The sequence below is a fragment of the Acomys minous genome (genome assembly GCF_964271855.1).
Source record: "Acomys minous genome assembly, chromosome: 10".
Classification (NCBI taxonomy): Eukaryota; Metazoa; Chordata; class Mammalia; order Rodentia; family Muridae; genus Acomys; species Acomys minous.
Window position 1 is genome coordinate 118,961,008 of NC_140491.1, and position 21,715 is coordinate 118,982,722.

At 47.8% G+C, this 21,715-nt stretch overlaps 1 protein-coding gene across 1 annotated transcript; it reads left to right on the forward strand.

Annotated features, from left to right (window-relative positions):
* The first annotated feature begins 11,862 nt into the window (after nucleotides 1–11,862).
* APLNR (apelin receptor) lies at nucleotides 11,863–15,395 on the forward strand. The gene has a single exon (XM_084798510.1). It carries the CDS (start codon nucleotides 12,150–12,152, stop codon nucleotides 13,275–13,277), a length of 1,128 nt encoding a protein of 375 aa, XP_084654636.1. The 5' UTR covers nucleotides 11,863–12,149; the 3' UTR covers nucleotides 13,278–15,395.
* Nucleotides 15,396–21,715: the final 6,320 nt, after the last annotated feature.

Consider the following 21,715-nt stretch of genomic DNA (forward strand, 5'->3'; position numbering starts at 1 on the left):
TGCTTGGCTTGGCCACATCAACACACTCAGAATGTGAAAGCAGACAGGTTTCTCTCTCTCTAGAGTTTGTTGCTTTGCTGATTCACTCATCACCCTGTTCTCACGGAGCAAACACCCAACAGTGGGCTAGTGAGGTGGCCCAGGAGATAATGTCAGTGTGAGGACTTGAGTTCTGCCCCCCAGCACCCATGTGAAAACCAGGCTTGAGCGTGCAAGCCCAGAACGGCGGTGCTGGTTGGTGCGGCAGGGACATGTGGATCCAGGGAGCTTTCAGACCAGACAGCTTAGCCAAGACGGAGACTCTGTTCCAAGAAATAAAGTAAATCATCTCACTTCAGATTATTCTTTCCATATCCACCCATTTCCCACAGATTTCATTTTCTTTACACATGAATAAGATTCCATTGTGTATCTGGGCCACATTTTCATGATCCAGTTATCTATGGATGGACACCTAGGCTAGGCTGATTCTATTTCCTAGCTAGAGTAAATAGGCAATTAAAAGCACGGATGAGTAAGTGCCACTGTTCTGGGATATGGATTCCTTTGGGTATATGCCCAGGAGAGTGATATCTGGGTTACATGGTAATTCTAACTCTAGCGTTTTGAGGAACCTCTACGCTAATACCCACGATGGCTACCCCAGTTTACATTCTCACCAGCAGTGAATAAGTGTGTGTGTGTGTGTGTGTATGTGTGTGTGTTTTCCTTCCACAGTCTCTCCAACATTCACCATTATATTTCTTGATGATAGTCTTTATACCTGCGATGAGGTGGTACATCAACGTAGTTTCAATTTGCATTTCTCTGAGGATTAGGGTTGTTGAACACTTTTCAAAAATGCTTATTTTCTGTGTTTCTTCTTTTGAGAACTGCCTGTTCATTTCACTAGCCTATTTGTGATTGGCAGTTTTGATTTTTTGATATTCAATTTTTGTACTTTTTTGTGAATTCTAGATATTAGCCCTGTGTATGAAGTATAGTTGGTAAATGTCTTCTCCCATTCTGCAGGCTGCCTTTAAAAAATACATGATGAGGTTTAATATCTCTTATGCTAATAAAAAGAAATATTAAAAATAATAAGTTGGAGAAACAATCAAGGAAGACAGTGTAACACCATCTTCTGGCCTCCTTGTGCCCTTGCACAGGTGAGTACATAGACACACCCACACACCATTAATTTTTTTTTTTTTTTTGAGCCAGGGTTTCCGTTTGCAGCCTTGGCTGTCCTGGACTGGCTTTGTAGACCAGGCTGGCCTTGGTGCTGACCAGGTGTGTGGCACTGTGCCCGGCACAAAGTTTAAGTTTTTATTTTATGTGTGTGTATGCGTGCCTGAGTATATGATGTGCATCCCAGGCATGCAGGTGTCTGTGGAGGCCATTAGGTCCCCTGAAGTTGGCATTACACCACCACGTAGGCACTGGGAGCCAAGCCTGGATGCTTTGGAGGCACAGCAAGTGCTCTTGACTGCTGAGCCCTCTCTCCAGCCCAGCTATCCTTTTTATAAGTTTGCTGTGAGCTCGGGGAGTTTGTTTTCATCCAGTCTTCTCATCCTTCACACCACCAGGTGGAGGAGAAAGCAGAGCCCATCTCTCAGGCTCCGCTGCTGACTCTTCACAGGCGTCCTTCATTGAGGCCATAGTCACTCACCTCTGGGCTGTGTGCCTTGTTGGAAAATTCTTCCTTGGAGGTAGAGCCCTCAGGTTGGGTGAGTCCAAGTCAAGATCTTTATCTTTAAAAAACTATTATTTTAAAAATCATGTGTATGTGTCTGCATTTGGGTATGTGCCTGTGAGTGCAGATGCCTCAGGGAGGCAGGAGGTGTTAAATTCCCATGGGTGCTGGGAACTGAACTCGTGCCCTTTGCAAGAGCAGTAAGTACTCTTAGCTTCTGAGCCATCTTTCCAGTCCCCTGAAGTAAGCCACATGATCCCGAATCAGTGATACAACCCTTTGCGCCTCAGTTTACCAATCTGTAAAGTACCTGTGACTTTATAGCATTTAATATTTGTTTATTAAAAAATTGTATTTTATGTACGTAAGTGTCTTGCCTGCATATGTATGCATGCATCATGGGCAAGCAGTGAGCCGGAAAAGAGACTGGAGCTATAGATACCGTAAGCCACCACGTGGGTTCTGGGAATCTAACCCAGCTCTTTGGAAGAATAGCCAATGCTCCTAACAGCCTAGCCATCTCTCTAGCTCCACTTTATGATGCTTAAAAGACAGACTTGGCTAGGTGCTCATTCAGTTGGGAACGTGCTTGTGTAAGTGTGAGGACCTGAGTTTGACCAGAGAGCACATGTAAAATATCCCAGGTGTGATGCTGCACCCTGCTGGGGAGGTGGAGAAAGGCGGATCTTTGAGGCTCCTTAGCCAGCTTAGCTGTACATAAGGCTATCTGCAAGGTGGATGACATCTTGAGCAACAACCATCAAGGCTGGCCTCTGGCCTCCATGTATACATGCACATACATGCACTCAAATGCACATATGCAGCTAAATGCACACACACACACATAGACACACACACACATACACACACACACACACACACACACATGTGCGTGCGCGCACGATAAAACAAATTATTCTGAAAAAAAAAAGTGACTGATAGCCAGTGTGGTGGTGCACACCTTTAATCTCAGCACTCAGGAGGCAGAGGCAGGCAGATCGCTGTGAGTTTGAGGCCAGCCTGGTCTACAAAGTGACTCTTGGACAGCCAAGGCTGCACAAAGAAACCCTGTCTCGAAAACCAAAAAACCAAAAAACCAAAAAAAAAGGCTGATAATAAACCTAGTCTACCAGATTGCAATATTTGGTTATTACCAATAGCACCACTCTGGCTTGAAAAGGGGGAAAAAAACATTCTATCTTTAATTCAACTTAACGACAAATTACCCATGATTCCAAGATCTAAATTGCATTCTCCCTTTCATATTGGCTTTGATCTGGAAAACTGTACCCTCATTCATTCATGAGCACCCTCATTTTATGCTATCACTGAGGCTGAAACTGACATCTGATCCTTTGTCACAGCATTGTCCAATAGGAATGTCACATAGGCCATATGTGTGAAGGCCACACATGTGGCTTTAAATTTGTAAGCCGCCAATGAGGAAAGTAGAAAAGCCAGTCAAACCTCATTTTAATAAATGTTATTTACCCTAGTATAGCCACAATATTATTTTGACAGGTAACCTGTATAAAAATTTCTAATGAGGCATGGTCATATTCTCTTTCTTATTTGGTGTCCTTGACACTTAGCAGATATTTTACACTCACAGCTCACAGTGTTTTCCATGGCTCATGGCTATGTACGGTGAGGGCTACAGCATCACACAGGACAGGGATAGCTCTTCCGAAGTATCTTATTTGGGATGAAATGACCAATTTTCTGGCCTTTTCTGACTTCTATACCCATATTCATTAGCATTTATTAATTGTATAAAGTAAGGGATTGTATAAACTAAGGCATTTCACACCATGTGTACATATAGTATACTAATGTACTTTGATTGCATCATTTCTCTTTATGTCTTTTCATCCTCTGCATTTCTCCTCTGCTTCTCCTTCACATTCGTAATGGCTTTTCTCTCACTGCCAAGCCCTGCTACTGGACTAAGTCTCACAGATGGGAGAAAACACTGCTTGTCTTCATGAGACTGGCTCATTATTCTTGACAGGATGATGTCAAGTTCCAAGGACATAATTTCATTCTTTAGAGTTGAATGAAATTCCATTGTGGGTCTATAGCATATTCCTTTGTCTAGTCACCTGTTGACGGGCACCTGTCTGACTCTGTGCCTTGGTGGCTTTGAGTTCGGCAGCATAGCCTTGACAAACGGCAGCATTGTAGGCTTCTGTGTCCTCATAGCTTAGTCCACAAGGCCCTCAGCATTTCCTGAGTGTGGTAATACCTTACTCTCACATTCCCACTGACTCCTAACACCAGTGTCAAGAGGTGGAACAGTCTCAAACGATTCTTTCTTGTTTTTGTTTCTTGTTTTTCGAGACAGGTTCAAGCCTTGGCTGTCCTGGACTCACTTTGTAGACCAGGCTGGCCTCAAACTCACAGCGATCTGCCTGCCTCTGCCTCCTGAGTGTTGGGATTAAAGGCATGCACCGCCACCACCCAGCTCAAATGATTCTTTTTTTTATTTTTTAATTTTTATTTATTTATTAATTTATTCTTGTTACATCTCAATGGTTATTCCATCCCTTGTATCCTCCCATTCTTCCCTCCCTCCCATTTTCCCTTTATTCCCCTCCCCTATGACTGTGACTGAGGGGGATTACCTCCCCCTGTATATACTCATAGGGTATCAAGTCTCTTCTTGGTAACCTGCTATCCTTCCTCTGAGTGCCACCAGGGCTCCCCCTCCAGGGGACATGGTCAAATGTGAGGCACCAGAGTAAGTGAGAAAGTCATATCCCACTCTCCACTCAACTGTGAAGAATGTTCTGACCATTGGCCAGATCTGGGTAGGGTGATTCTTTCTTATAGATGAAGAAACCGAGTCTTGTAACGATTAAATTCTCAAGACTTCAAGCAACAGCACAGGCTGCAGCCCTTTTCTTTGAACTCTGCTTTACTGCTGGTGGCACCGGGGGAGGCGTGGGGTTGCCCAGCCTGGAAGGAGAATGGGCCATGGAGGGCAAGAGGGACTACCTGGTCAACTGAGGTATGCAAGCGGTCCTTCAGGATGAAGCGGAGGAGATTTCTGCACTGGCTGGAGGTGGGAGGGGCAGGCTGAAGGCACTTTGTGTAGCTCTGGGAATTCAGCGTGCTCTTCTTTCCTTAGGGAGAGGGGACATATTCTGTTGTCACCAGTGCTGGCAGGCTGGGATTTCCTCCTTTAGCTCTGCGAGGCTAGACTTCCCCCAGGACCGGCCCCCTTGCACAGCTCCGGCGGCTGATTGCGTTGATCTTCTCCCCCCGGAGGACCCAGGCCCACATCCTCCCATTGTCAGAGCTGATACAGTGCCTCATTAATTTAGACTCATGTAAATATTTTTGGAAACACTGCTCTGCTGTCCTGAAGGCTGGTAGGGCTGAGTGTGAGCTGGCTGGGGTCTCATCCGCCTCTCTTCCTGACCTCCTTCCTGCTTCTGTTGTTTTCCTGTCCTCTGCCTTGTGCCCAGTCCCTCATCACAGCTAGACAAAGGCCAGGGAGCTGTTGGGGAGAAAGCTTCCTCTGCAGGGGCTCTTGAGGGGCCTGGTAGGGGCCGGCTGGGTGGCCCAGCGACAACTGGGCAAAGCCCTTTCCTTCCCTGGATCTTGCCTTCCTCCCCAGTGGAACCCAATGTGTGGAATAGCTTAGTAGCCACAACCTTTTACCATCAAAGGCTGCTTTGCTTGCTTTCCTGTCCTGCCCTGGTGAGCTCTCCTTGGGGGAAGGATTCTGTTTGTCTAACCCACACCACTTATTAAATAATAATGATTCTCAGTTTTTATTCAACAAAGACCTGCACGGGAGGAGCCGGGGCCACCACACAGACTTGCTAAAGCCCAGGCTTGAGCTGCTGGTGTGTGGCATTTAGAGGTTTATCTTGTGAAGGGAACAGGGACTGTGCCATTTCCAAAAGATTTTTTCATTTTTTTTTTAATGAAATGTTGATGCTGGCTCTATGCTACGACCCCGTTACTGTCTTCTCCGGCTTAGGACCTCAGCATAGGAAGCAAAGGCCTCAGTGAAGCAGGCTTTCCTGCTCCAGGTCCCAGGAGCTCAGGCTCTATCCACGCTGTCCTGAGGGAGGCTGGGACCCCTTCCTGAGGTTCCACACACGGGGGCAATATGAGTCCCATGGTGTTGTTAGAGTTGCTATGTATTGGGTTCTGTGTGTGCGGGCAAGGGGTGGGGCATTGGCGAGTGGGAGCACAAGTTGGGGGGTGGGCAGAGAGATCCAGATTCCTGTTGATTCCATTCTAATCCACCAGACAAGGCTCGGTGCTATGATTTGTTAATCTGACCCTGTCATTCAGCGACTGAGAAGATCAGTTCACTGTCCCCTTTTGACCTCACTGGCAAGAAACCCACTTGCCCAACAGCCACTGTTGGAGATGCTGCCACTGTCCCCAGAGTCTTAGAAAATTAGTCCTGACTGGTCCTGAGTCTCCATGTATAGAGAAACTTGTTTGGGATGGGGAAGAGACCTATTTAGGCCACAAAGCAAGCTGATTGTTCAAGCTTCAGCTAGGATGACAGAGAACCCAGTTAGGCTTCCGTAGGCTGTGCTTTCTTGAACTGCCAACTTTTTGTTGTTGTTGTTGTTTCCCTCTGCATCATTACCCAGCCTATTGCTCCTTGTGGTGCTTATCAGCGCAGCACTGCCTTTATGTGCTTCCACACCTCTAGCACATGCAGAGGATCCGGGACGTGGTCTGAGTTGTTCGTGTGTGTGCGCAGAGTCTGCCCCATGCTGGCTGCTCAACAAGTGTTTGCTGAGTGAACGAACAGGCAGGAGGGAATGGGAACTCACGTCCCCGGGGGCTCAGGCTAGTGCGTTGTTTCTGCCATTCCTGCCTCAGCCCAGGGAGCCTGGAGAGTTTGACGTAGGCTCAGGAAGTTAGGAATAGTACCATTTGGTAGGGGTGGAATGAATTGGGGCAGGAGCTGTTTCAGGGGTGTCATGGGGGGCGGGGTGTAAGAGGGGGTGATTTGGCTTTAATTGCTGAAGCTGACCATTTGGTTTTGGTCAGATAAGGAGCAAGGCTGGGGTGGTTCTGTGGCTGAAGACAATAGTGGTGCAATACTGGAGTGAGGTGGGTAGCTAAATTTCAGCTAGGTCTACCTTCCCTTTCCCACCATTCCTCAGATAAGAAGCCAGCTGTGGCTGCCTCTTGGGAAAGAGAGAGGGGACAGAGAGAGAGAGAGACAGAGAGAGAGAGAGACAGAGAGAGAGACAGAGAGAGAGACAGAGAGAGGGACAGAGAGAGGGACAGAGACAGAGAGAGAGAGAGAGAGAGAGAGAGAGAGAGAGAGAGAGAGACAGAGAGAGAGAGAGAGACAGAGAGAGAGACAGAGAGAGAGAGAGAAGAGGTGGGTGTGGGTATGGATGTTGCCTTGGGTGAGTTCCCAAGCTGTGGAGTTCAAAGCAGACCTGAGAAGTCAGGGGCTGGAGCAGAGAGCTGGGAGGGAGGAGGTGAGAAGTCAGGGAGGGGCAGAGAAAGGCTACACTTTGATGTCCTTGCGCAGAGCTACAGAGCTTGAGCCAGGTCTGGGTGGGGTCCCAACAGATGGCTTCAGCTTTCCTCCTCAGCTCAAAGCTTTAGAGAGAGCCAATTAACCACACTTTTCCTGGCTTCAGGCAGGATGTTTATCTAGTCCCCTGATCCTATGACGTGGCCGTGAGTCCAGTGCACACCCTTTACTCCACTGTATGCAAGAAAGCACATCTCCCTGCACATACAGATATGTGCACCCATTTATTGCACATGCAAGCAAGCACACCCTTGTGCACGCATGAATGTATACATATAGTGCCACTCCTATGTGCATCCTGCTCACAAGTTCCTGTAGACTTCACACCTAAGTGGCCTCTCACATCATGAATAAAACTCAGTAAGTGCACATGCCACTGCCCGTCACAGCAAAGGGCAGGCCAGTGTTGCCTGTGTTCTAGGTGAGGAGTCGGCCAGTGGGCAAGCTTGGGGAAGGCTTTTGAACCCCTAGCTCTAGAATTTTCACTTTCCCAGCAATGTTGGCTCTTCTTAAAGAGCAGAGAACAGGTCCCAGGCACTCTTCTGCCAGGAACTGTTTATCTCTGACTTGTCACAATACCTGACAGAAATCACCTAGGAGAGAGAAGTCTCAAAGGAAGCCTACTTACTCCTCTCCGGGGCCAGCTAGCCCTGGGACTCTGGCCAACCATGTTGCCTTAGCTTCTGCTTCACCACGTGGCTGCAAGTAGATTAGTTTGGATCAGTTTTGCAAAAAGCTGCTCTTGCTATCAGAAGAGAATGTGCTTGGGGGGAAACCCAAGTTGTTACCACCCCTCTAAGCACATTTCTAGTGCTTTAATTCCACAGACATTTATTAGGGGCTTCGTGGAGAGGTTGGATGACAGACAGATAATGGTCCCAGGCCTAGGGTATGTGTGGCACATGGGCAGCCTCTGAGTCCTGGCCATCCCAGGCCGCACTGCAACTGCAGTTCTGTTTATCAGTCTTGCATCTTCTCTGATGGATAGTGCAATGGAAGACAGGGATGGAGCAGCGCCAAGCCGAGTGAGGAGTGAGCCTGGCTGTCAGTGTTGGATCACCCAGGCCATCTGGCTCCCACTGGCTCCAGGCTGGAGACTGGGTCTTATCAGCACCTCAGCACTCCAGGCACAGATCATTGGCCTCTGTCCCATCTCTGGTTCCAAATTCCCTTCCCTTTCAACCAAGACAGAGAATTAAAGAAACGCACCCATATTTTCTCCCATGGAAAACACTGGGCTTGCATCTGGCCTGGAATCCAAGTAGGACATCTGGGAGAGACAGACAGGAAGTTGATTTCAAGGGTATTGGAGGCTTTCATGTTTCCTTCCGTCTGTGTCCTCAGTTGCCCAGGGTGGCTCCTGGATCCTTCTGGAAGCACACACAAAAAAGTGTGATTGCTGGTGGTGACAGCATGTGTGTTTACTCTCTGTCCTGGTCTGATGTGAGAAAATTGCTCAGGGAGACCTGAAGTGGCTGAAGGTTAACCATTTCTATTCAACCACACCGTCTTCCTGCCGCCTGTTCAGAAGAAGCAAGTGTGCTTATGTACCAAGAGGTCGATGAAGCCGCAGCTCCAGGTAGAAGTGAGGGTGCTGACTACTGCTCCGTAGGGTGACAAAGCACCAGAGGCGGAGTCTTCCTATCACTGCAGTTAGCACAGCCGACCAGGTGCATAAATGACAGCTCCCCCAGTATCTTCCTATATCTCTATAACGACAATTCCAATTTTAAAAGGGTTGAAGACCTTTATTTAGTGGGCAAGGTGACAAGTTACTTTACCTCCCTGGTGTCTCTCGGTTTCCCCATCTTTCAGCCGAGGCTCAATAAGTGTCTATATTCTTTCCTAAGTTCTGTGTGAATGTGTGTTTGTAGGTGTGTGGGTAGTGTCTGCGCATGTGCGTATGCATGTGCAGGTGTGTTCACCTGTGCGTTTGACGTTAGAATGTTATTCTCAGTAGTTTCTCCACTTTATTTTTTATATTAGGGTCTGTCACTGAACCTGGACCCGACAGTCTTAGCTAAACTGGCTGGCCAGTGAGGCCCAAGGGTCTGTCTGTCTCTGCTCTGCACCGGATTATAGATACATGTGGCCGTTCCTGGGGCCTCATGCCATCTCCCCAGCTTACTCCTCACATTGTTCTGATGATTGGAAGAGACGATAAAGCATACAGAAGAATTCCTGACACTTAGTAGGTGCACAGTGTATAGTGGTCAGGAGACCCAGACAAGTCTGTAATTACAGTCACGAGAGTCCCTTTAGGACACTTCTTATCTTTCCATCAATCTTTCCCATATTTCCCTGTTGTATCCTAGGACTTTGGCCGGGGTTGTTTTTATTTTTCTTTCTTTGCATTTTATGGTCTGGCTTCCTTGTCTCTATGTCCCCTTTGTTCCTTCTACCACCTAGTCTCAGGAAATGCCTCCTGTTCAAAACCTCCGGTGGAGACGCTACGATCTGTCTTACCTGCCTTTTTTATTTCTTGGACAAGTTTCACTGTGTAGCCCTGGCTGTCCTGGAACTCACTCTGTAGACCAGGCTGGCCTTGAACTCAGAGATCCTCCTGTCTCTGCCTCCCGAATGCTGGGATTAAAGGCGTGCGCCACCACCGCCTGGCTTGTTTTATATTTTGGTGTGGGTGTTAATGGCCTTGTATTCAAGTCTCTTCAGCTTCTGCCTCTCAAGTGCTGGGTTTATAGGCATGCACCTCCATGTTTGACACCTAGTCTACACTTCTTTCAAAAAATGGAATTAGTTCCCCATGCTAAGCAATCTGGAACTTTCTGATAAACATTCAGAATTAGACATTATTTTGAGACATGGTAGCACTGGTTCGCGTTCCTGCATGGCAACGAGAGACCAGAATGGGATGGCCCCTATCTTATTTATTTTATTTTATGTGACATAAAGTCTCACGGTGTTGCCCAGGTTGTCCCTGAACTTTTGGGTGCAAGTGATCTTTGGGCCTCAGTCTCTAATGTAGCTGGGACTACAATAGGCCTGCATACTGCCTGCCCAGTGACCTCTGATAGACAAACGTCATTTTGTCATAGTTTCTGGCTCCCTGTTGCCACAAGCTGGCTGCTTTGCCTGGACTCCTGTTTAGCATATCCATGCAGGGATCTGAATTTGTCTACTTGGAGATCCCTGTGGATGTTTACTGACCAACCCCCCTTCCAGGAAGAGTTTGTCAGTTTTGTAAGCCCTTTGCCATAGATGACTAAGGCTTACCTAATTTTGGTCCATTTCTTTCTAGCCCAACTTTTCACCTCCCTCTCTCCCACTTTTCCTCTTTCCTGCCCTCTTTCTCGCTTCCTTCTTATCTTCCAACCCTCATCCCTAATTGGAGGGTGGGGGTGGAATCCTGGGCTTCACACTCCACAACGGAGCTAAGCTTGTAACCTTCCTGCCCAAATTCAGGTAGTTCCCCTCACTCTCGGGGGTTGAGGTAGAAAGAATGCACTTAAAAAAATTCCTTATCTCCCGCATCCCCCCTCTTCCTGCAGAAGTCCCGGAGAGGAGGCCAGATGGGAGGGCGACTGCACCGTCTGCTCTGGGTCTGCTTCTTCTTCTGCATCCTCCTCTAACCCAACTTCCTGACCCTATGCAGTCTTACGAAACCCCTTGGCCCGTGAGTGTTGGTAAGAACCGGGGGACTGAACTGAGTTCATCTTCTTACCATGTTGTAATTCATACATTTATTCCTCTCCTTTCCTTGCTCCTTTCCTAATTTGTCCATTTACTTTATTCGTGCAACAGTCAGAAGATCCCTGAAGACATGCTAGAACCATGTTCCATGTGTGCTTAGAGAAGAAGAAAAGTAAACAGCCAACCACAACAAAATTTACCCTGTGATCTTTGGTGAGACACTTACCTTTTAAAAAAAAAACCATTATTTTATTTATTGTATATGAGTGCTTTATCTGCTGAGACACTTACGTTAAGCTTTAGTTTCCCTATAGATTTAATGGCATGGCTAGGAGTCATTTTATCCTGGTTTCTCTCATCTCTCTGGTCACTCTGCCACCAACTTTCTAACATCTCTATCTGCAAGCGGCATCTGGCCTGGGCCAGCAGCTTGTGAGCTATAGAGAAATTTCACTGTGCTTTTGTCTGCGAGATACCAGCGTTCTCAGAAGGAGGGTTGACGCCAAGTCGTAGAGAGGAATGAAGGAAGTGCAGAGTCTCAGCCTCCCATCTTGGTGGGCGTGGTGAGAGCACAGGGGCAGCAGGGACCATCCAGATGCTGGGACCCCCCTGTGAAATGTCACACCCTCTCTGCCCCGGAATCAGGTCAAACTGGATTTCAATCTGCATAATTTGTCCCACTTAGAAGGGTTGGGAGAGGGTGAGAGCAGGAGGGGGAAGACTGAGGAAGGGGATAGATACTGTCAGAAAAAGGCAGGCTTGACGTGGTGGTGGCCAGAGGAAAGCAGAGTAAAGAGTCTGAGGAGAAGGCTGGTGGCAGCCAGAGAGAGGAGGTGGGGCCAGGAGGAGCAGCAGGCTTGCAAAGGGCAGATAATTGTCCGCCCAGCACAGTAGGGGTCAATTTAGTCTACTTACCCAGTGGCAAGAAGGGGAAAAAAAAAGTGGGCTGTAACTTAAAGATCTTAAGAGTCGCTGGAGAGGGAGGGGTTTTGGCCTGGAGGTGGGAGGAGGGAGTGTGTGGAGTTTAGGAGGAGACTCAGGAGGGTGCAAGGAAGTGTCTTAGCTGAGCTGGGCGTAGGACAGGGAAGGTAGAGTGAAGCTGCTGGAGAAAGCACATCCTGCTGGCCCGGGGCTCCCAGAGGGGCCTGTTCTGCATGCCGGGACCGGCTCTAAGCACAGGCTGACCTCTGATTCTGAGGTTCAAGCCAAACCTTGCGGGTGCTTGCCGAGTTGGTGACACAGCTCCAGATCTGGTGTCCCTGGGACTCCCTGCCTAGCTTCACTCCAGTCACCGCTATGGAAGATGACAATTACAACTACTACGACAACCAGTCTGAATGTGACTATGAAGACTGGACGTCATCTGGGGCTCTCATCCCTGCCATCTACATGCTGGTCTTCCTTTTAGGTACCACAGGCAATGGCTTGGTGCTCTGGACCGTGTTTCGGAGCAGCCGGGAGAAGAGGCGCTCAGCTGACATCTTCATTGCCAGCCTGGCAGTGGCCGACCTGACTTTTGTGGTGACTTTGCCGCTGTGGGCCACTTATACCTACCGGGAGTTTGACTGGCCCTTTGGAACCTTCTCCTGCAAGCTCAGCAGCTACCTCATCTTTGTCAACATGTACGCCAGCGTCTTCTGCCTCACTGGCCTCAGCTTTGACCGATACCTGGCCATCGTCAGGCCAGTGGCCAATGCTCGACTCAGGCTGCGGGTCAGCGGAGCTGTAGCCACAGCGGTCCTGTGGGTGCTGGCCGCCCTCCTCGCCGTGCCTGTCATGGTGTTCCGTTCCACCGGCAACTCAGAAAACAGCACCAAGGTCCAGTGCTATATGGACTACTCCATGGTGGCCACCTCGAACTCAGAGTGGGCCTGGGAGGTGGGCCTTGGGGTGTCCTCTACTGCCGTAGGCTTTGTGGTGCCCTTCACGGTCATGCTGACATGCTACTTCTTCATTGCCCAAACCATCGCTAGCCACTTCCGAAAGGAGCGCATTGAGGGCCTGCGGAAGCGGCGCCGGCTGCTCAGCATCATCGTGGTGCTGGTGGTGACCTTTGCCCTGTGCTGGATGCCTTACCACCTGGTGAAGACGCTCTACATGCTGGGCAACTTGCTGCACTGGCCCTGTGACTTCGACAGCTTCCTCATGAACGTCTTCCCCTACTGCACCTGCATCAGCTACGTCAACAGCTGCCTCAACCCCTTCCTCTACGCCTTCTTTGACCCTCGCTTTCGCCGAGCTTGTACCTCCATGCTCTGCTGCGATCAGAGCAGGTGCAAGGGCAGCCCGCACAGCAGCAGCGGGGAGAAGTCGGCCAGTTACTCTTCTGGGCACAGCCAGGGTCCTGGCCCCAACATGGGGAAGGGAGGAGAGCAGATGCATGAGAAATCCATTCCCTATAGCCAGGAGACCCTTGTGGACTAGAGCTGGCCCCAGAGAGAGGCCCGGCGTCCCGGGTCTAACCCAGACTCCCTCCTCCCGCTCTGAGAAGCAGGTAGCACGGCTCTACCTTCTCCCCGACTCTTCGCTCCATTCCCTGCTTGCCTCCAAGCTCTGCCTTGGCCCCCCTCTTCTCAGAGGTCTGTGATTTAGTGGAAAGAGGTGGAGCCTTGCAAACAGACTTATGCTCAGCTGTTCAGTATTTCTGAGGCTTTACCTCGCACAGGGCTCTTAACCTCTCTAAGCCTCAGTTTCTCTGTTTGTATTAAATGGGGGGAAAGGTGTATGGACCCTACAGTGTTGAAGAATGAGTCCTGACTTAATTTGTTTCTTTCTGCTGCTTTCTCAGCCCTCTAGGCTTCTCTTTCTCACTCCTCCTTTTTTTCCCCTCTGCTGCAGACATTTGCTCTGTTAATTATTCAGTTCCTAGGCCTTCTAGTGGGTTTTCCCTTCCCTCCAAGGCCTTCCTTCAACTTCCTACCTATGCCCCACACCCTCTTTCCTGCTGGGCTCCTAAGGGTTAAGAACCCTGAAGCATGGAAGGAGGGGGGGTGGGCTATGGGCAAGCAAAGAATTAGGGCTCTAGTCCCCAGAGCCAGGAGCTCTGGGTCTTTCCAAAAGTTGGACCAGTTTATTGTTGGTCCAGTCACCAAGGCTAGACTGGTTTCTGAATTGAGATTTCTCCTTGTGATGCTTAGTAGATAACACAGCCCACCAAAACCCCGACATTCTTTCTTTCTTTCTTTCTTTTTTCCTAATTGTGTGTGACAATTGCAAGGCAACAAGACTGAAGAAGCTGTGGACCGTCCCACTCCTATGAAGGGGAAGTTGAGAAGGGGAAACAGAGAAAGAGGAGTTAGAGGAGGAATCTGTATTTAGTCTGTATGCTGCTTGGCTCCCCTCCCCCAGTCCTCAGCCCGCCACCTCCTCTAGAGCTGTGAACTGTAGAGCAGATCTTTCTCATGTCTCCTGCCCCCCCCCCCCCATCTCCCCACAATTTTCACTGGTGATTGTGCTACTTGGCACTGAGAGTCACTTGCTTGGGTAAAGCTGTTTGCTTTTTGTCTACGTGGGTATATATAGATGTACACACACACACACACACACACACACACACACACACACACGTGGAAGAGTATCGCAGAAACGTCATGAATGAAGGACTGGGGACTGGGCTGAACCCCCAGCCACTTTTCCTTGCACCACTGTGGGTCTCACAGTCCACTTGGGGAGGAACGGACATCTGGAGGGAGTGTAGAATAGCTCTGCGTCCCCCTCACTGGATTTGGGGGAATTCGACGGCTGGACCGTATTTAGGAAGGGAGTCTGTTTGTGCTAAGCTTTCTGCAGAGAGCTGTTTCTTCAGTAGCATCTGGTCCTAAGGCTGGAGCTGGGCCCCAGTTCCTCAGAACAGACCTATGGATGAGAACACGGCCCTTCTCCCGTGTCCCAACCCTGGTTTTGAGTTATTCCTCACCACTCGCACTTTCTACAGGGTCTGTGGTCCTCTACTTAAGGAGGCCACTTTCTTGCCACAGGAGGGAAGATACAGGAAGAGCTTTTGTTCTTCTCCCCATCAGGACTGGGCCTTTTGGTTTTCTTGCTGGTTGGGGAAAAGTGACTGGAGCAGCTATGGGGGGGGGGGGTGGTCACAGGGACGAAATTAATAGTGGGGCCTTTGTGAGCTGGAAATGGGTGTGCATATTCCGGGTTTTGTTCTTGGAGGGCTCTGGAAACCAAGGACAAGACATATGCCTCGGAAACAGGAAGAGCCTGGCTCGATGCAGTTGGACCATCTCTGGCACAGATCCTGCTCCTGGAACAGAAAGGGAGGGGTGGTGGGGGTGGGGGAGGGAGAAAACAGCTCCTCTCAGCCCAGCCTCTGCGTGTCTCAGGCCAGGCACTTTCACACAGCTACTTTCTCTGGCCAGGGCCACCCTCAAAGCAGCCAGCACAGGCTGCAGCAGGCTTCTGGGAGACAGAAAACTCAGCCAGGGCATGAGACAGAGGTTGCATCTTCTCCCTGCCCCCACCCCTGAAGAATGTGCTCTTTTCTGATCTTGTTAGCCACTGTGGTTCACCAAATAAAACTGTTTTGTGTAACTGCTTTGTCCAAAGCCTCCTCATTCGAGAGTGCCTTGAAAGAAGCACAGGACCCTGTAGCCCATGACTGTTTCAGTAGTAGTTGTGAGAGGGCTCACTGGAGGGGCAATCAGTGGGAACCACAGAGGGTGAATGGAGTGGGAAACTGGAAAGGGGTCTGAAATGAGAAACAGGTACCAGGAAAGTGAAAAGATGGGGCTTGGGGGTGGGGTGGGCAGGAGAGGACAGGGGAGTGGCTAAGCCTGATGCTCTGAAAGCCATAGCACAAACAGGCGCACATTTTGGAGACTGGAGCACAGGTTTATCTGGGGGGAAAACAACAGAGTCACCACCTCTCTCTGTCCATCTCCTCATCCATCCCTCTTCGCCTCCCCTTGTCCTTACCTCCCACTGACGTCATTCACTCATCTCTATTAATTCGTTATCACTTGCTGACTGACAGAGTCATTTACCACCAGTTTAAGTGAGACATTTGAAGCTCTGTTCTCCAATTGGAGCCACCCTGATAATCTCGAAAATGCCCATTCCTGGACGTCACTCTGACTTGTGGAGTCAGAATCTCCTAGGCTCGCTCTAGGTGTTTACAGATGCTAAAAACAGCCTAGGTGGTTTCTGGGGGTGGGGGGAGGTCAGGCCTAGGGATGCCTCGTCCAGATACAGTCTTTCTGAATTAAAGCAGGCACACAGACCAGGCAGTTGGGGCCAAGGAAACTGGGCTCTGGATGACTACTTGGAGGAGAAGGAGGTTGGAATATTCTTTGTGGGGGAAATATTAGGTATAGATTTTTTTCAAAGAAGGCCTCCTGGAGACAATAATTTTGTAGGTATCACAAAAAGCAGTCACTGGAGAAAGAGATGGCATACAGTTTTACAAGTATGCTGAGAATTTTCCAGGCACTATCTCATTTAATCCTTGCAAGCATCCTCTGAGAGGAGCATTTGTGTCTTACTCTGCTGATAAGAAATCTGAGACATGGGCTGAAGAGATGGCTCAGAGGTTAAGAGCATTGACTGGTCTTCCAGAGATCTTGAGTTCAATTCCCAGCAACCACATGGTGGCTCACAGCCATCTATAATGTGATCTGATGCATACTGTATACATAATAAATAAATCTTAAAAAAAAAAAAGAATAAAGCTAAAAAAAAAAAAAAAAAAGAAATCTGAGACAGAGAGTTTAGCAATATCATATAACTACGGCCATGTAGAAAGAGCCAGGTCTAGAGTCATGAGTGTAATGCCAAAAGCCCACACTCTTGACCATGGAATGCTGCTGCTTTCCACCCCCCATCCCAAATTACAGTTGAGGCAGCACCAGATGGTTGGGAAGGAAAATGTAATCTTATCTGCAGGATGCCAGGCGCACATGGAGACCAGGCAGGATAAGAACTGCCAGGGAGTGGTAAAGATGCACCAGAGAGAGAGAGAGAGAGACAGATGAGACTGAGTGTGTGAAAGAGATGATAACAGAGACAGAAAAAGGAGGAAACACATTAAAAAACAGAGAGAGAGAGAAAGAGAGAGAGAGAGAGAGAGAGAGAGAGAGAGAGAGAGAGAGAGAGAGAGGAAGGGGTACAGTGAGGACGAGGCATCCACTTTTCTTCTCAAGAGGGAAAACCTGTGAGGAACTTATTACTATAACAAGGAGCTGAGTTTTCCTCTTCTTTTAATATTGATGCTGTTAAAAAAAAATCTCTTGAGAAATTTGAGTTAAGTTGTCCGGAACATTATAAAATTATAGAGCACCTAATGACTTAGTTGTTCACACCTTGCTTCATTTACATACCGTGCACTGTGCTGGAGAGCATCAGTGCACAGACTGCTGGGGCTCACTGGTTGCTGGTGGAGACAGTGACAGCAAGAGGGTCCAGCTCTGAGAGGCAGAAGGCGCATCATGCTCGGCTAGCCCGTCCTGGAGGCTACAGGACACGGCAGGAGGAGAGAAGTCAGAGCACGCCAAGAGCCTGCTTTTCAGAGTGTGGCTGGTGAGCGGTTAGTGATGGAAATGTTTGGGCAGAAGAAATTCCAAGGGATAATGTGCAGTACAGACCCTCCGAGGAGCTGGAAAGAGCCTGCCTCCTTGCCTCACGCATGACCACTCCAAATCTGGCCAGGCACAGAGAAAAACTTGTCCGCGTTTCAAAGTATGGATGCAAGCATGATTGGAAGCTAGGACTAAACTTTGAGTCTTTGTATAAATCGACTTTGTATAAAACGTTCATTTTAGTGACGAGGCTTTGTCCCTTCTTATAGACATGAGCTGTCTTCCTCCTGTCATCTACCAGGGCTCACTGACTAAGGACTGGGGAATTCTGGACACTTTATTCTGGTGGTGTTGGAGAGAGATTCTCAGGAGAGGTAGATTGCTTGGTTAAAAACCTCACGTCCAGAAGCCAGGGTGAAATCCTCCGTGAAGACCTAGATGAGGCAACCCACCATCTAGCTGCCTGCTCCAGCTAAGCTCCAGGGGGCTCACAGCTTGTTGGGCTTGACCTAGAGGGTATAGCTTCTTATAGGATCACTTGAAGCACAGGCCCTCTGCATATTACAGTTGTGCAGCTTGGTCTTCATGTGGGACTCCAAACAGTGGGAGGAAGGACTCTGACTTTTTTTGTTGGCTTTGGGGACCATTTGGGTTGCTCAGGTGGGAAGTGCCGAGTCTTACTGCAACTTGTTCAGCCATGTTTGGTTGATATCAATGGGAAGCCTGAGCCTTTTTTGAAGAGAAGAGAAGGAGGAGTGGGTGGGGGTGGGGCAGAGGGGAAGTGGTGAGGAAGGAATGAGGGGAGGGGAAACTGAGGCCAGGATGTAAAAAAGGAAAAAAATGCATCTATGAAACAAAAAAGGGAAAAGTTTTATGAATATATATACAGACACACATAATACATATGTATATATATGCAGTCCATTCTGTGTTGATATATATAAACACATACATACATACACACACATACACATATTTCCAGTCAGTTCTGTGTTGCCATAGTAAAATACTCTAAGCTGATTAATTTGTAAAGGAAATAGATTTATATAGATAGATCATGGTTCAGGAGGCCCAAGGGCATTTGTTTGCCTCTTTGTGAAGCTTTCTGTTTGTCTTTCTGTGAATTGTTTCATCAGCTCATGGTGGAGAAGTGGAAGGGGATCTGGCCGTAGTAAGAAAGGTCAGAGTACCATGTCTTTATAACAACCCACTCTTGCAGTGACTAAGCTAATCCTACAAGACCAAAGTTGCTCCCACAAGACCCAGTCCAGCCTCAAGGGGTCTTGCCTAAAGATCTGTTAGTTCTTTAAAAAGATACTAACCCATCAATGACAGTAATATCCCTATGAAGTTCCCAAAGATCCCATCTCCTATTGCTGTCATATTGAGTAATTATGCCTCAATGCGAGTTTTGCCAGGAACCAAGCGTGTCTCAGTCCTACCACAGCAGATTCAAGACATAGCAGATTCATTCAAGACATCTTTACTCACTATGTACTCTTGGCCTAGGACTGTCCTAGGAGCTAGGGATAACTGGTCAACCAGACACCATCCTGATTTGTGGAAACAAGTTGAAAAGCTGTCTGGCCTTAATTTCTTCATTAGCTGGGTAGGTAACCCGAGGCCCAGGAAGAAGGGAAGGAGAATGACTTACATGTGGTCACACGGTGGGGAAGTGGCAGGGGTGGGACTGGAACTCAGGATTTCTGCACGCTTGTGAAAGAGATGGGTTTTTTTTTTTTCACAACATGTAGAGCAAACGAATGAGACAGAAAATGTGCTCCTGGCTGGGAAGGAAGAGACGCTTGCTGATTGTCTGAAGTTTTGTTAAGTCTTTTGTTTGAGAAGAGTTTCAGATTAACAGAATAACTGCTGATACAGTACAGAGAGCTCTTGTACATTCCACACCCAATTTCCTTTCTAATTAACATCTTACATTAGCACGATACACTTGTCACAGTTAATGAGCCCTGTTGGTACATTACTGTTAACACCCATTCTTCACTTAGGTTTCCTTATTTAAAAAAAAAAGTGAACCAAAACTTCAACCTAACTCTAATGTATGTTTTCTCTTCCAGAATCTGACATCACAATTCAGTCATCATGCCTCTCAGGCTTCTTGTAGCTCTGGAAGCTTCTCAGATATTGTATTTGATGCCCTTGAAACATTATGGTCAGGTATTTTGTTCCATGCCTCTTTGTTAATAAAAAAGTCTTGTTAAAATCTCCATTTGTTAGGCATGTGCTAGGTGATGAGCAAAATCAGAAAATAATATTCAAGCCATTCGTGCTCTTCTGCAGTTTGACAACAAGGAATAAAGGACAATCGGTGTCACTGCAGGCAAATCCCAGGATGCTGTAGAGGCAAATACGTCTTCTGTCTTTACCACAGAGGAATCACAAGTTAGAGCTAACACAGTGGCTGAACCATGGGTCCACACTCAGCTCCGCTGGGCTTGAGTGTCTAGCATTCCTTCTCCTCCAAGTCACCTTAAGTCCCACTTTCTTGCCTACATAAGTGCAATCAAGAGTGCATGAGACACAAGAATATCTGTGGTTGATGGTTACCTTGCCTCATGTTGTCTTGTACTGTCACTCAACTGTGTGACACATCTACCTCTTCTTGATGGTCACCTCGCCTCATGTTGTCTTGTACTGTCACTCAACTGTGTGACACACCTACCTCTTCACTGTGTGTCAACCTGAAGTTGCTGTTAGATGTGCCATCAGTGGGCTTCTTAAACCTGGGTGACATTCCTCACTCGAGTACCCTGCTACTCCCCAGCCCACGTTCCCTGAGTACTAGGAGAGTCCAGAATACATAAAAGCTCATGGGCAGCTGCTCTAGAGATGATGGTGTTTACAGGATTTTGTTTTCCCAGTGTCTGGCATGCAGTAAGCACACACAGGCGATTTGCTTAAACATGTGAACCACTGGATGACGAAAATGCAAAAGGATGAGAAGTGAGAACAACTGTTTTGTATTTACAGCAAGCAAGTCGATTTCTTTTCAAGGAAGCCAGAGGAATGAGGTAAATCAGGAGCCAGGAGAGAAGCAGGGGAATTGGAAAATACTGACCTAATTAATCCGAGTAGTTTTGTCTCTTTCAGCTGCTCCCAGGGAACACACAGAACAAAACAAAGCTTGGGTCATGGGGTTGGGGTACCTCGGATAATTTTCTTTAATTAATCATTTGAAGTTTTCTCACATGTAAACATGCATACATACATGCATAAATGAGTACACTCCCACCACAGTGTTGAGCAGATTCCCCCTTGCTATTCCATCCCTCCTGCTATTGCTCTCCACTAGTCCCTTTGGCCCCTGAGGCAGTTTTTCCTTTAGCTTTACGTCATGAGTACATACATGATTTTTATGTATCTGTATAAAGTCTAGAATACGCAAATGAGGGAAAATATGATCTTTGTCTTTCTGGGTTAGTTCCCTGAATACGATTATTCTCCAGTGGTTATTTTCCTGCAAACAACATAACTTCCTTCTTCTTTGTGGCTGAAAATGATCCCTTTGTGTGCATATACCACACTTTCCTTATCCCTTCTTCTGGTGCTGGCTCCATAGTTTAGCCATTGCCTGTAGTGCTGCCATGACCTTGATGTGTAAGTGTTTCTGTTACGCCCAGGACTTATTTTTAGAGAAACCTTCATACTGTCTTCTATAGTGGCTGGAGTAGTTTACATTCTCACTAACAGTAGATAAAGGTTCATTGTTGTCAGCATCCTTGACAGCATTTGTTATTACTTTTCTTTCTTTTTTTTTTTCTGAGACAGGGTTTCTCTGTGTACCCTTGGCTGTCTTGGACTCACATTGTAAATGAGACCGGCCTTGAACTCAAAGATCCACCTGGCTCTGCCTCCCAAGTGCTACTTTTCTTAATGACTGTCGTTCTGACTGGGTGAGATGGAATTTCAATGTAATTTTGATTTGCATTTCTTTGATGGCTAGGAAGCTGAAGGCTTCCTTCTGAACTCTACACATCATGGCTTTATAGAGGCCCATTTGGTGTTAATGCTGGAGATTATGTTTTCGAGCCTGTTTGGTTGGGTGAGTGATTGCAAGGCTGGTTGGCTTCCTGGGAAAGGTATCAGTGCCAGCTGGAGCCGGTTCTGAGTCAGCCTGCTGCTGGGAATCCATGTATATCTACCTACTGTTCATGGAGGAAGAGCTGCTCTGATGGAGGGGATGTACGGGTTGAATGGAAAACAAAATCTTGAACTTCCGTCTCTACAGAAACACTCAAGGAAAACCTTCTCTTCCGGTCCCTGAGAAATCTGTGTCAGGGTTAAGGGCATCCAAAAAAAAAATTGGCAATCTTTCTT